Raw genomic sequence first — 15,065 nt, 5'->3', positions numbered from 1 at the left:
AGCCACTTTACTCTTGTTAACTGCATAATAAACAACTCTAACGAAGAGGGTCCCTTACTGAAAGGAACTCTGGCTAGGAATCAAGACCTGTATCCTAGATGGGGCTATACCACTTAACTAGGACACAGCAAGGGCCAGAATTTCTTTTTTTATATATAATTTAAGATGGAGTCTCACTGTGTCACCCAGGCTGGAGTGCATTAGTATGATCTTGGCTCACTGCAACCTCTGCCTCCTGGGTTCAAGCGATTCTCCTGCCTCAGCCTCCTGAGTAGCTGGGATTACAGGCATCTGCCACCACACCCAGCTAATTTTTGTATTTTTAATAGAGATGGGGTTTTGCCATGTTGGCCAGACTGGTCTTGAACTCCTAACTTCAGGTGATCCACCCGCCTTGGCCTCCCAAAGTGCTGGGATCACAGGCATGAGCCACTGTGCCCAGCCAGAACCATAATTTCTTTTTTTTTTTAGACAGAGTTCCGCTCTGTTGCCCAGGCAGGAGTGGGCAGTGAGGCGCCCGAACTCAACTAACCTCCCGGGTTCACATCATTCTCCTGCCTCCGCCTCCTGAGTAGCTGGGACTACAGGTGCCCACCACCGCGCCCAGCTAATTTTTTATATTTTTAGTAGAGATGGGGTTTCACCATGTAGGATGGTCTCAATATCCTGACCTCGTGATCCACCCACCTTGGCCTCCCAAACTGCTGGGATTACAGGCGTGAGCCACCCCACCCAGCCCAGAGCCATAATTTCTTAAACAGTAAAACAATAATATGAACATTAAGCAAAAGAAGATAAAAGCTCTCTTGAATACTGTAGAACAGCACTGTGACAGTTCTCTCCTCACACTTGTCTCCCATAGTCTCCTATTAAGTTTAGAGATAAATAACAGAATGGTTGCCTAGATTTTGGTAGAAGATCTTAACTAAGTCACTTTAGTGACCCTTACAGAACAGAGAGGACTCCTCAGAAGGTCCTAGGAGATGTTGTAATGGCCCTCCTTGTCTAATTCCCAGCTGGTCCACTCCCTCTCTTCTAGGATCTTCTATATGGTCTCTGCTTGTACCACACACAATACAATGGGAGTCCCTGTGAGTAACGGAAGAACACTGCCCAGTTCTAGAGGGAATGTTGTTTTGCAGCAGAGTATGAGGAAGCAGCAAACATTGGCAGAGACTAACTGAAATGTTTTTCTATTATAGTCATCTACTTTAACTGAATATTTGAATAGTTAGCTATTCCTAACTGTTGGATAATCCTGCTTTGACTTTCACATATACCCAAATCATAAGTATATGCATTTTTATTGACATTTCCTTTAAATTCTGGAACTTTTAAAGCACAATTTACTTACCTTCAAAGTGGGTTTTGAGACATAACTCCGTTCCACATATCTTATTTCCTGTAATATAAATATGTTATAATGTAAAAATTATTAAACTATGTCATTTTATATTTCTCAGTGATAAAGTTATAGTGATTTCTTCCTATATCTTTATGCTTTTATTTCCAAGTTTTCTGCAGTCAGAATATATCACTTTTAACAATTAGAAAAAATGACTGCTTTATAAATAAACTTCTGATTATTCATTGGAAATGTACGTTTTAACTCCTAAGTTTACTATCTTAAAATTTCTAAGTCTTGGCCAGGTGTAGTGGCTCACGCCTGTAATCCTAGCACTTTGGGAGGCCAGGGTGGGTGTGAGTCACCTGAGGTCAGGAGTTCAAGACCAGCCTGGACAACATGGTGAGACCCAGTCTCTACTAAAAATACAAAAGTTAGCCCAGCGTTGTGGCACATGCCTGTAATCCCAGCTACTCCGGAGGCTGAGGCAGGAGAATAGCTTGAACCCAGGAGGCAGAGGCTGCAGTGAGCCAAGATGCCGGCACTGCACTCCAGCCTCAGCAACAGAGCAAGACTCCATCTCAAAAAAAAAAAAAAAAAATTCCAAGTCTTTCTTAAATATAGCTTTCTAAAATGTAGTTTTGAGTTAAAGCTAGGTTCTAAATTATTTAGTCTTAGAATCTAACAAGACATTCTCATTTCTTTAAGACTGTTTTCAAGTAAAACTTGCTGTTTCTCCCCATCCACTTCCAACAATTGTCTTTGATTTATATGAGGCAAACACATCTCATATAAATATGACCTATAATAGCAGATAAATTATTTCTTAAAAAAGGAAAGAGTAAACATCTTGCCCCTACTACTTCTCAGTTCTTTCCACACTTCTTACAAACAAATGTCAACAGTAGGCTGGGAGAGTGGCTCACGCCTATAATCCCAACACTTTGGAAGGCTGAGGTGGGCGTATGACTTGAGGTCAGGAGTTAGAGATCAGCCTGGCCAACTTGGCGAAAAAACCCCGTCTCTACTAAAAATACAAAAATTAGCCAGGCATGGTAGCGGGCGCCTGTAATCCCCGCCACTCGGGAGGCTGAGGCAGGAGAATCGCTTGAACCCAGGAGGCGGAGGTTGCAGCAAGCCAAGATCACGCCACTGCACTCCAGCCTAGGAGACAAGAGTGAAACTCCGTAATAAATCAATTCTGACAACGCAGGACATAATTCAGAGACCTAACTGATCTGAAATTAGACTATCAGTAACTGGGTGAGATGGCTCATGCCTGTAATCCCAGCACTTTGGGAGGCCAAGAGGAGTGGATCACAAGGACAGCAGTTCAAGACCAATCTGACCAACATGGTGAAACCCCGTCTCTATTAGAAATACAAAAGTTAGCTGGGTGTGGTGGTCCATGCCCGTAAGCCCAGCTAATCAGGAGTCTGAGGCAGGAGAATCACTTGAACCTGGGAGGCAGAGGCAGCAGTGAGCTGAGATCACGCCACTGTACACCAGCCTGGGCGACAGAGTGAGACTCCATCTCAAAAAATGATAATAAATTTTGAAAATAATAATTTAAAGACTTTTTTAAAAAGTTCCTAATTGTAGTAAACATGCCGGTCACTGCCTCTCCAAACACATGTCTTTCTCAAAGGGCAAGCCTAAGTACTTACAAGGTGACTCCCCTGCCTCTGGCCAGAGCTGATGGGATCAGGAATGGAATAGACGCACCCAAGCTAGCACCCTGAGAGACTGGGTCAGCTGGATGACGGTGGGGACTGGGACTGAAAAGTCAAAAGGGCTGGAGCTCACCAGCCAATGCCACAGAAAAGCAGCGGTTAGAACAAAGAGAAAAGCCATGAATATGCTGAGAAGCAAAACAATGGAACATATATACTCAGAGACAGGAGAAATAGACCATGGCACACCACAAGAGGCAAAAGATGGCTTGGTTAGTGATTTTCTGGCTTGGGTTCTGGCAGGGTCAGTTGCACTTTATTTTGTTTAAAAATTTTCATATATAGGCCGGGCGTGGTGGCTCAAGCCTGTAATCCCAGCACTATGGGAGGCCGAGACGGGCAGATCACGAGGTCAGGAGATCGAGGCCATCCTGGCTAACGGTGAAACCCCGTCTCTACTAAAAAATACAAAAAAAAACTAGCCGGGCGAGGTGGCAGGCACCTGTAGTCCCAGCTACTCGGGAGGCTGAGGCAGGAGAATGGCGTAAACCCGGGAGGCGGAGCTTGCAGTGAGCTGAGATCCGGCCACTGCACTCCAGCCTGGGGGACAGAGCGAGACTCCGTCTCAAAAAAAAAAAAAAATTCATATATAGAAGTAAAAAATAAACCAGAACTCCTGGACTCAAGTACTACTCCTGCCTCAGCCTCCCAAGTATCTGCGACTACAGGCATGTGTCCCTGCACCCGGCCAGCTGCACTTTATTTCCTATCCTTGGATGTCCTAGTGCTTGCTCACTGTATCTCTTCAGAAAGTTCCCTTTCTGGAGATTCCTTAAAGAACTAAAACTAGAACTACCATCTGGTCCAGCAATCCCACTACTGGGTATCTACCCAGAGGAAAAGAAGTCATTATACGAAGGCCATGCGCAGCGGCTCACGCCTTTAATCCCAGCACTTTGGGAGGCCAAGGCAGGTAGATAATGAGGTCTGGAGTTCAAGACCAGCCTGGCCAACATGGTGAAACCCCATCTCTACTAAAAATACAAAAATTAGCTGGGCGTGGTGGTGCACGTCTGTAATCCCAGCTACTCATGAAGCTGAAGCAGGAGAATCGCTTGAACCTGAGAGGCAGAGGTTGCAGTGAGCTGAGATCAGGCCACTGCATTCCAGCCTGGGTGACAGAGCAAGACTCCATCTCAAAAATAAAGTCATTATATGAAAAAGACACTTGCACACGCATGTTCATAGCAGCACAATTCGCAATTGCAAAAATATGGAACCAGCCCAAATGCCCATCAATCAACAAGTGGATAAAGCAAATGTGGTATATATACCATGGAATACTACTCAGCCATAACAAGGAATGAAATAATGGCATTCACTGCAACCTGGATGGAATTGGAGACTATTATTCTAAGTGAACTAACTCAGGAATGGAAAAACCAAACAGCATATGTTCTCACTCATAAGTGGGAGCTGCGCTATGAGGACACAAAGGCATAAGAATGATACAGTGGACTTAGTGTCTCAGAGGAAAGGGTGGGGATGAGGAATAAAAGACTATACACTGGGGACAGTGTATACTGCTCGGGTGATGGGTGCACCAAAATCTCAGATATCACCACTAAAGAACATATTCATATAATCCAACACCACCTGTTCCCAAAAGCCTATTGAAATAAAAATTAAATTTTAAAAGTCCCCTTTCTACTTAGCTAGTTTGTTCCTTGTTTACTAAGCCACTTATTTCAAGCTTCTGGTCCAGTTTAATGGAAGCTTCCGTGGTTCTCTCCACTTTGCTCTGGATCCCATTTCCAGTTGCCTTTTCAAAGACAGCACAGTTATCCTTTCCCTCTACATCATCCATCCCTTTTACTTCTGGATAATTCCATAAGCATACAAACAGGCTCTGATTCCCCCGACCTAAAAAACAAAGTAAAACCAAATAAATGTCTCCTCACCCACATTCCCACTGAGCTTTCACCTCATTTCTTTTTTTCTTTTTGAAAAAAGGCTGGAGTACAGTGGCGCGATCTCAGCTCACTGCAACCTCCACTTGCCAGGTTCAAGCAATTCTTCTGCCTCAGCCTCCCCAGTACCTGGCATTACAGGCATGCACCACCACGCCTGGCTAATTTTTGTGTTTTTAGTAGAGATGGAGTTGCACCATGTTGGCCAGACTGGTCTTGAACTCCTGACCTCAAGTGATCCGCCTGCCTCAGCCTCCCACAGTGCTGGGATTACAGGCGTGAGCCACCACGCCTGGCCTCACCTCACATGAGTTCTCTTTGGCAAGAAAGGTTCTCCAGGTTACCTACAATGTCTGTTTGCTTGTCCTCACTTCCTCTTTACAGTTCAACCCACTGAGATCCGGATTTTATTTCTGCCAGTTTACCACGGTTGGTTCGAAGCGACATCAGCAATGTCTCTGTGTGGCAAAATCCAACTCACTATAATTGTCTCACTTAACCTTTTAACACATCAGCAAGACTGGGCTCACCTTTCTTTGAGAAATATGCTGAGCAGTTAAGAGCCTGGGCTTACCAGCTCATGTTCTTTGTTTTGTAGAGACAGAGTCCCACTGTCTTACCCAGCTGGTCTCAAACTCCTGAGCTCAAGCAATCCTCCTGCGTTGGCCTTCCAAAGTGCTGGGATTACAGGCGTGAGCCACTGTGCCCTGCAAGCTGAGTATTCTTGAGCAAGTTACTCAGACACACTTACCTTGGTTTTCTCAAATACCCTCCACGGGCTGTTATGAGAATAAAATGAGGTAATATGTATAATCTACTGCAGAAACCCTTCCTTGTCTTGGTTTCCATTACAAACGTGGACTCCTACCTCATTAGTCATATTTACCTCAGTCTCCTTTACTATTTCATCTTCCCCTTTCAACCTCCAAGTGCTCAGTGTCCCAGGGCTTTGTTCCAGGCCTCTTTTAATTTAACTTCACTATCTCCTTAGATAATCATATCCAGTCCCATGGCTTTAAAAAGCATTTATGAGGCCGGGCGTGGTGGCTGGCTCGCGCCTGTAATCCCAACACTTTGGGAGGCTGAGGTAGGCGGATCACGAGGTTGGGAGATCGAGACCATCCTCTGGCTAACACAGTGAAACCCCGTCTCTACTAATAATACAAAAACAAAATTAGCCGGGCGTGGGGGCAGGCACCTGTAGTCCCAGCTACTCGGGAGGCTGAGGCAGGAGAATTGCATGAACCCGGGAGGCGGAGCTTGCAGTGAACCAAGATTGCGCCACTGCACTCCAGCCTGGGCGACAGAGCAAGACTCTGTCTCAAAAAACAAAAGCATTTATGTGCTGATGATTTTCCAAATTCCTATCTCCAACCCTGACCTTTCAATTGACCACCAGACTCACACCCAAGCGCCAACCTGGCTGCAGGTGAATGTCTAAATCATAGCTCTCAATTTCCAACACTACAAAACCTGTTGGTGGCCGGGTGCAGTGGCTCACCCCTGTAATCCCAGCACTTTGGGAGGCCGAGGGGGGCAGATCACGACGTCAGGAGTTCCAGACCAGCCTGGCCAACATGGTAAAACCCCGTCTCTACCAAAAATACAAAATAATAGTAATAATAATAATAATTTAAAAAAAAATAAATTAGCAGGGCATGGTGGCACACATCTGTAATCCCAGCTACTCCAGAGGCTGAGGAAAGAGAACTGCTTAAACCCGGGAGGCAGAGGTTGCAGTGAGCCGAGATTGCGCCATTGCACTCCAGCCTGGGTGACAAAGCAAGACTAAATCTCAAAAAAAAAAAAAAGAAAAGAAAAAGAAAACCTGTTTGTTCCTGGTATTCTTAGGTGCTCAAGCCAAAATCACACTTCATCCTTCCCTTTATCACAATCCCGAAAGCCCAGATCTGTCAACAGCGTCCAAAACATAACTAGGCCGGGCGCGGTGGCTCAAGCCTGTAATCCCAGCACTTTGGGAGGCCGAGACGGGCGGATCACGAGGTCAGGAGATCGAGACCATCCTGGCTAACACGGTGAAACCCCGTCTCTACTAAAAAGTACAAAAAACTAGCCGGGCGAGGTGGCGAGCGCCTGTAGTCCCAGCTACTCGGGAGGCTGAGCCAGGAGAATGGCGTAAACCCGGGAGGCGGAGCTTGCAGTGAGCAGAGATCCGGCCACCGCACTCCAGCCTGGGTGACAGAGCGAGACTCCGTCTCAAAAAAAAAAAAAAAAAAACACAAAACAAAACAAAACATAACTAAATTAGTCCACTGCCTCATCTCCACCGCTGCCACCTAGTGCAAGCCACCATCTCTTGTTCGTATTAATGGCCTTCTACCTAGTTCCCTGCCTCCCCTGACACCTCTCTACAGACCATCCACTTTTGAAAATGTAAATCAGATCATATCACTCTACTGCTTAAAATAATTTAATGGCTTTTCATTGCTCTTGGAATTATATCCAAACTCTTTGCCTCATCCTACAAGGCCCTGCATGATCTGGCTCTTGGTTTTCTCTCCAAATTTACATCACTCTTGCTCTGTGCCAGCCACTGGCATCTCTTTGTCCTAAACCCTATCCTGATACCTCAGGGTCTCTGCAGTGTGCCTCTGCCAGTCATAGCCTCCTCAGGCTGGGCACGGTGGCTCATACCTGTAATCCCAGCACTTTGGGGAGGCCGAGGCAGGTGGATCACTTGAGATTAGAAGTTTGAGACCAGCCTGGCCAACATGGTGAAACCCTGTGTCTACTAAAAATACAAAAATTAGCTGGGTGTGGGGGTGGGCACCTGTAGTCCCAGCTACTTGGGAGGTTGAGGTGGGAGAATCGCTTGAATCCAGGAGGCAGATGTAGTGAGCCGAGATCGTGCCACTGCACTCTAGCCCGGGCAACAGAGTGCGATCCTGTCTCCAAAAAAATCAAAAACAAAACAAAAAACTTCCCCAGCAATCCATGGCTGGCTCATTTTTATTCTTCATGTCTTTTCTAATGACACATTCCCAGAGTGGTCCACGCTAACTACTCTATCTAAAGTTACCCTCTACTTTTTCCTCTCTTTAATATGAATATCTTTATTTCCTTCAAAGCACCTCTCACACTGTAAGTATGTGGTTCACATCTTTGTTTTATTATCCACCCCTCCAACATAATGCAGGCTTCCTGATGGCAGGACAGTGTCTCTTGTTCACTGCTACATCCCTATGACTTAGCGCAGTGCCTAGTGCTCATTAAATATCAGAAATGAATGACAAAATTATAGTATGGTCAGGACACTGAACCATACAGTGTACAATAAATACATGCTGAATGAACACTACCCATTAAGTTTTATCTACATAACACAATTATCTTTCAGGGAGGGCTCTTGTTTGTATTAATGGCCTTCTACCTAGTTCCCTGCCTCCTCTGACACCTCTCTACAGTCCATCCAGTTTTGAAAATGTAAATCCTCTGCCATGCCAGGCAGAGGTCAGCACTCCTACTGCAACTTCCATAACGCCCATGCACATTCTAACTGTTCCAGAACATATAATTTTGTAACTTTCAGGTGCCTTGATTGTCTCCCTACTAGACTGTGAATTCCAAGAAGAGACTGATTTTTTTTTTTTTTTTTTTTTTTTTTTTTGAGACGGAGTCTCGCGCTGTAGCCCAGGCTGGAGTGCAGTGGCCGGATCTCAGCTCACTGCAAGCTCCGCCTCCCGGGTTCACGCCATTCTCCGGCCTCAGCCTCCAGAGTAGCTGGGACTACAGGCGCCCGCCACCTCGCCCGGCTAGTTTTTTGTATTTCTTTAGTAGAGACGGGGTTTCACCGTGTTCGCCAGGATGGTCTCGATCTCCTGACCTCGTGATCCGCCCGTCTCGGCCTCCCAAAGTGCTGGGATTACAGGCTTGAGCCACCGCGCCCGGCCAAGAGACTGATTTTATTTATTTTCTATCCCAGTGATGGCAAACAGACTGATTTTATTTATTTTCTATCCCAGTGATGGCAAACAGACTGATTTTATTTATTTTCTATCCCAGTAATGGCGGCAGACATGAAACAAATATTTGAAGACAGTCTGAAACTTACCAATTACTCAGAGAAACAAAATTTCAGCTACAATAAATATGTTATGAAACCAGCAAAACTGATCATGAACTAAAGAGTAACTGAGGACCTACTTTACATGGGAGAGTCAAAAAAGGCCTTCTAGCAATGTTAGTGGAGCTGAGAAATGAATGTTAAAGAGTCATCCTTGGAAAGATCCAGGAAAAGCACATTTGAGGCATTAGGAACAAGTAGGACAAAGGCCATGAATTAGGAACAAACTTGGCACACATACTAAGTATAGAAAGAAGGGTCCTGTGGCAAAAGCAGAGTGAGCACAGCAACAGCTGAGGTCACAGAGTAAGTAGGGCCCAGCAGATCATGGTAAGGGTCTAGATTCTGGCCTGAGGGCAATGACAAGCCACTGAAAGCTTTTATGTTATAAAAAGACCACTCTGGCTGCAGTGTAGAGAACTGAGAGTACTAGGGTAAGATTAGAAAAAGGGAAGGGGGCCGGGTGTGGTGGCTCACACCTGTAATCCCAGCACTTTAGGAGGCTGCGGTGGGCAGATCATCAGAGGTGGATCACCTGGTGGGCTGGTCAGGAGTTCGAGACCATCCTGGCTAACATGGTGAAACTCTGTCTCTACTAAAAATACAAAAATTAGCAGGCATGATGGCAGGTGCCTGTAATCCCAGCTACTCAGGAGGCTGAGGCAGGAGAACTGCTTGAACCCGGGAGGCAGAGGTTGCAGTGAGCCAAGATTGCGCCCACGGCACTCTAGCCTGGGCAACAAGAGCGATAGTTGATCTCAAAAAATGAAAAAAAGAAAGAAACTAGCAACAGGAAGGAACTAGCATACAGGCTGGTAGGTCAAAGGGAAGAAGCAAGGTTACCAAAGCCAAGGGGTCAGGAACCCAGCAGAAGCAGGAACCACAAGAGAGACAGACACTGCCAGAAACAGACAGACAGACAGACAGAGAAATTATTCTGCCTTCTCCCTTCCTCCTATCTTCCAATCTTCCACCGGTGCCTCACACCGGTGCCTCACACTGGCTACACCCAGCCAGAAGCCAGCTGACATTGGTCAGCCTACAGTCATGCAGACAGAATAGGGGAGGGGAGAGAAATGAATCTGGGAGCAAATAGGCCCAAGACTGGCACAAGATAGGAAATTTTTTTTAAGTCTGAGTATTAAAAGAAGCTGAAAACTGGATCAAAACACAAAACAGGAGTTTCAAGGAGGGAGTGGTCAATAGTGTCAAATATAGGATAAAGGTCAAGAAGAAAAAACATGGGCCGAGCACAATGGCTCACACCAGTTTGGGAGGCCAGGAGTCCAAGACCAGCGTGCGCAACAGAACCAGACTCTGTGTCTACAAAAACTAAAATAAACATAGATTTTAAAAAATAATTTAAAACCACAGAAAAAGGAAATCACTGGTAATTTTCAGCTTGAGTGGCACAGAAATTTAACTGCAGAGAGTTAAGGAGAAATGGATGCAGAATAAATGGGAGGTAATGAGTAAAGACCACTCCTTTGACTAGAGAGAGAAAAGTGATTCAAGCTAGAAAGGCAACACGCTCCAATAAAGTCCATAAAGATTTGTTGAACATAAAAGAGACCTGATAAGCAAAGGGAAAAGAGCCAATGTAATGAGAGGTCAAATTCTATTCTACAAAATAGCACAGAAAACTGAAAATCCTGTTTATTGATTCAATAAATGACCATTTAATTCAAGTATCCAATACAACTGCTTCCTAGAGTTCAGTAACATGAATGTCACATATCATACATGAGAGCATGTACAGGCATTTTTTTCATGAGGAGTATTTGTTTTTGATTGTACGAGTATTTGTGTTTCATTTTAAGATTTTTTTTTAAGATGGAGTCTCACTCTGTTGCCCAGGCTGGAGTGCAGTGGCACGATCTCAGCTCACTGCAACCTTCCCCTCCCGGGTTCAAGCGATTCTCCTGCCTCAGCCTCCCAAGTAGCTGGGATTACAGGCACCCACCACCACGCCTGGCTTTTTTTTTTTTTTTTTTTTTTTTTGTATTTTTAATAGAGGTCGGGTTTCACCATGTTGGTCAAGCTGGTCTTGAACTCCTGACTTCAAATGATCTACCCACCTCAGCCTCCCAAAGTGCTGGGATTACTGGCATAAGCCACCTCAACCAGCCTGATTGTAAGATCTTAATTAAACCATAAATTAAGAAGGTTCTGAACTTTTTTTTTTTTTACATCTCTAGAGTACCTAGTTCACCTACCTCACTTAGTCAATACTGACTGAAACCCAAGATAACCTAATTACATTCTTGTGATTTCTCCACTCATCCCATGAGACTAACAAATGGCTAAAAACTAATCTTCCTTGGAAACCTACGCATTTTGACTTTTCTATTATCTCAGTCACCCAGGATCAGTTTTAGACTTTCTTTTCCCTTGGCTTCGCACCCTCACTCCATAATTGTAAAGTCTTACACTGGTTCTTCACAATCTCTTGCACAGCTCCTACCGCCAGCACCCTTGTGCAAGTGATGTTACTCTTCGCCCAGACATAAGAACTAGAGTCATCTCCCACTGCAACAAAAACAAACACATCAATAATCCCTACTTAACTAGGTTCAAATCCATACACTCACAACATAACTGGATCCCCAAGCTTATTGCCCCAATCGACCTGGAAAACTCAAGTTTCACTAACCACACCCTGAAGGTCTCTACCTATTCCTGAGGCTTTGCCTGACAATCTGCGGTGCGTACTCCCTTGCTTACTCATGTGGAGAATAAATTCTTTGAGACTCTGCCCCTGTTGTGTTCTCTAAACACAATAGTAAGAAGAGAGACATCCCTTGGAACACCCTCAGTATGTGAGCTTGCTCATATATCAAGTATAATTTATTGTATTTTTTTTTTTTTTTTTTTTTTTTTTGAGACGGAGTCTCGCTCTGTCGCCCAGGCTGGAGTGCAGTGGCCGGATCTCAGCTCACTGCAAGCTCCGCCTCCCGGGTTCACGCCATTCTCCTGCCTCAGCCTCCCGAGTAGCTGGGACTACAGGCGCCCGCCACCTCGCCCGGCTAGTTTTTTTGTATTTTGTAGTAGAGACGGGGTTTCACCGTGTTAGCCAGGATGGTCTCGATCTCCTGACCTCGTGATCCGCCCGTCTCGACCTCCCAAAGTGCTGGGATTACAGGCTTGAGCCACCGCGCCCGGCTAATTTATTGTATTATCTGAGTAGTCATTAGCTTTCCCTGATAAATTTTAGGCTGCTCCAAAAAACGTCTGTTATGATCACATGGTGCCCTCTCCCCTTGTACGCCCAATGATTATCTATTGTATTAAAAAAGAAAAGGAACCTCTCCTGACAATAAAGCACACGAACATCTTTTAAAGAAAATCTCGGGAGCAGCTGCACAGGCCTGCAAAGAGGCTCTCCCCGATCCCACCGCTCAGGCCGGGCCAGCGCCAATCCCGGCCGTCCTGTCCGCCCAGACGCGTGCCCTCGTGTTTGACACCAGACACCTGCCCTGGTGTTTAACACGTACTGGTGTTTGACACACCAGTAACGCTCATTAAGATGATTACGCCGAGACCTCGGAAGTAGAAAAGTGCTGTAAAAATACGCGAGTCCCTGGGTGTTATGGGAGCACTTCGGCGGTTTTTGGACAAGACCCAGTCGCCTGCCTGTCCTGGGGCCTACGCCGCGCGCCCGGGCCGCCGGAGCTGCAACGGCCGCGGGCTGGAAGCTTTCGAGGCGGGGGACTCCTCGCTTCCCAGGTCTCAGCGCTGTGGGGACGAACCCCGCTCACCTGCACCAGCCTCCGGAGCAGGGGGCTGCGGCTGCGGGCGCCGCCGCGCAGAAGTGCCGCCAGCACAGCCATGATTGCAGAACGCGGAGGGGCTGCTGCACAGGCAGAGAACACCTCGGCGTCCTCCCCAACCCCGCACCCACAGCGACCCGGAGCGGGCACCGCCCATCCCGCCTCCTCCAATAGTAACCCCGGACCGTCACAGTCGGCAGCGATTGGCCGGCAGCCAAGGGTGGGGCGGAGCGTGGCGCTGGGACCCCGCAGCCTGGGCGAGGAAAGGTTGACAAGTGAATGACGTGGATGGAGACGCTGGCACCGGGGTCAACGAATACCTGACACGCTGCTGAATCCCGTGTCTACCACTTCTAACCCGCCGGGGCCGGTGGTTTATGTGTAATCCGAGATTTTTCGATTCACTGAGCATGTTTCCCTTAGGCCTACTCAGCACAAACTCATGAAAATATTTTAGGATTTTTTTTTTTTTTTTTTTTTTTTTTTTTTTTTGAGACAGGATCTCACTCTGTCACCCAGGCTGGAGTGCAGTGACGCGATCACAGCTCACTGCAATCTCGACCTCCAGGGCTCAAGCGATCCTCCCTCCCCAGCCACCCAAGTAGCTGGGACTACAGGCGCAAGCCTCCACAACCGGATAATTTTTGTATTTTTTGTGGAGACGGCGTTTCACCATGTTGGCCAGACTGGTCTTGAACTCCTGGACTCAAGTGAGCCTTCCTCCTCGGCCTCCCAAAGTGCGGGGATTACAGGCGCAGGCGACCACGCCCGGGTAATTTTTGTATTTTTTTGTAAAGACTAAGTCTCCCTATGTTGCCTAGGCTGGTTGCTAACTTCTGGGCTCAAGCAATCGACCAGCCTCGGCCTCTCAAAGTGCTGGGATTACAGCCGTGAGCCATCCCATCCAGCTGTGAAAATATTTTGAAGCAATCAAATTCCAGGCTCAGTCCAGATACAAATATGGGTAAAAGGCTTCAGGTGATTCCAGTCCCCAACCTTCAACCACTCCAGCTGAGACCCCAGACATCATGGAGCAGAGACAAGCCATCCCCACCATGTTGTCTGAATTCATGATCCACAGAAATGAGGGAAAACAAATGGTTGTTATTTTAAGCCATTATGTTTTGGAGTAATTTTTTTTTTTTTTAAGATAGGGTCTCACTCTGTCACCCAGGCTGGAGTACAGTGGTGCAATCATAGCTCAGTGCAGCCTCAAACTCCTGGTCTCAGGGGATCCTCCTTGTCTCTGCCTCCTGTAGCTAGGGGATCCTCCTGTCTCTGCTTCCCAAGTAGCTAGGACTACAGGCAGGTTCCACAATGCTAATTTTTTTTATTTGTATTTTATGTGGAGAAGGGGTCTTGTTGCCCAGGCTGGTCTCAAACTCCTGACCTTAAGACATCTTCTGGCGTTGGCCTCCCAAAGCACAGAGATTATAGGCATAAGCCGCCTTAACAGGTCTGTTCGGGGGTAATTTTTTTTTTTTTTTTTTTTTTTTTGAGACAATGTCTCGCTCTTATCACCCAGGCTGGAGTGCAGTGGCGTGATCTTGGCTCATTGCAACCTCTGCCTCCTGAGTTCCAGCAATTCTCCAGCCTCAGTCTCCCAAGTAGCTGGGATTACAGGTGCACGCTGCCACGCCTGGCTAATCTTTTGTATTTTAGTCGAGACGGGATTTCACCATGTTGCCCAGAGGCTGGTCTCAAACTCCTGAGCTCAGGAAATCCGCCCCCCTCAGCCTCTCAAAGTACTGGGATTACAGGCATCAGCCACCATGCCTGGCTGGAGTAATTTTTTAATATAGCTATAAATATAGCACCCTGTCTTTAATTTCCCCGTCACTCCAGGTTTGTCCCTTAAAGTCCTCTGTGATTCCTGCACCGACACGAACCTCTCTATTCAACAGCTCACCAAGGCCTACCTCCTTCCTTGGAATGTCACACTGACACCTTCCCCTTCTACCAGAGGCCAAATATTTTTCATACTGGGCTGCTTTGAGAATTATTGAAAGGAAGTCATTACATTGTATGTCAGTGTTTAAGCTGCGTGTGTGTGTGTGTGTGTGTGTGTGTGTGTGTGTGTGTGAAACCGATAATATTTCTAACTGAAAAAGCTGAATTTTTAAAGAAAGGAATCAGAAAACTAAAGGTCTGGCCTCATAGAGATAACCAGTTGTGAGAGGCCAAGCTGATGAGTGCGGCATCACACTGTAAAAAATGACTGGT

General features: G+C 46.3%; 1 protein-coding gene across 1 annotated transcript in view; it reads right to left on the bottom strand.

The window, feature by feature from the left end:
• Positions 1–12,982, bottom strand: part of LOC105493658 (acetyl-CoA acetyltransferase 1) — a 28,611-nt gene extending 15,629 nt beyond the window's left edge. Inside the window, exons 1-2 of the mRNA XM_011761497.3 lie at positions 12,831–12,982; positions 1,355–1,402 (exon numbers count right to left, since the gene is read on the bottom strand). Coding sequence (XP_011759799.1) covers positions 1,355–1,402; positions 12,831–12,902 — 120 coding nt within the window. The 5' untranslated portion in view covers positions 12,903–12,982. The remainder of the gene's footprint in view (positions 1–1,354; positions 1,403–12,830) is intronic.
• Positions 12,983–15,065: the final 2,083 nt, after the last annotated feature.

Source organism: Macaca nemestrina, chromosome 12 (assembly GCF_043159975.1).
Source record: "Macaca nemestrina isolate mMacNem1 chromosome 12, mMacNem.hap1, whole genome shotgun sequence".
In the NCBI taxonomy this organism is placed as follows: domain Eukaryota; kingdom Metazoa; phylum Chordata; class Mammalia; order Primates; family Cercopithecidae; genus Macaca; species Macaca nemestrina.
The sequence above is the reverse complement of the archived record's forward strand: the minus strand, read 5'-3'. Positions and strand labels throughout refer to the sequence as shown.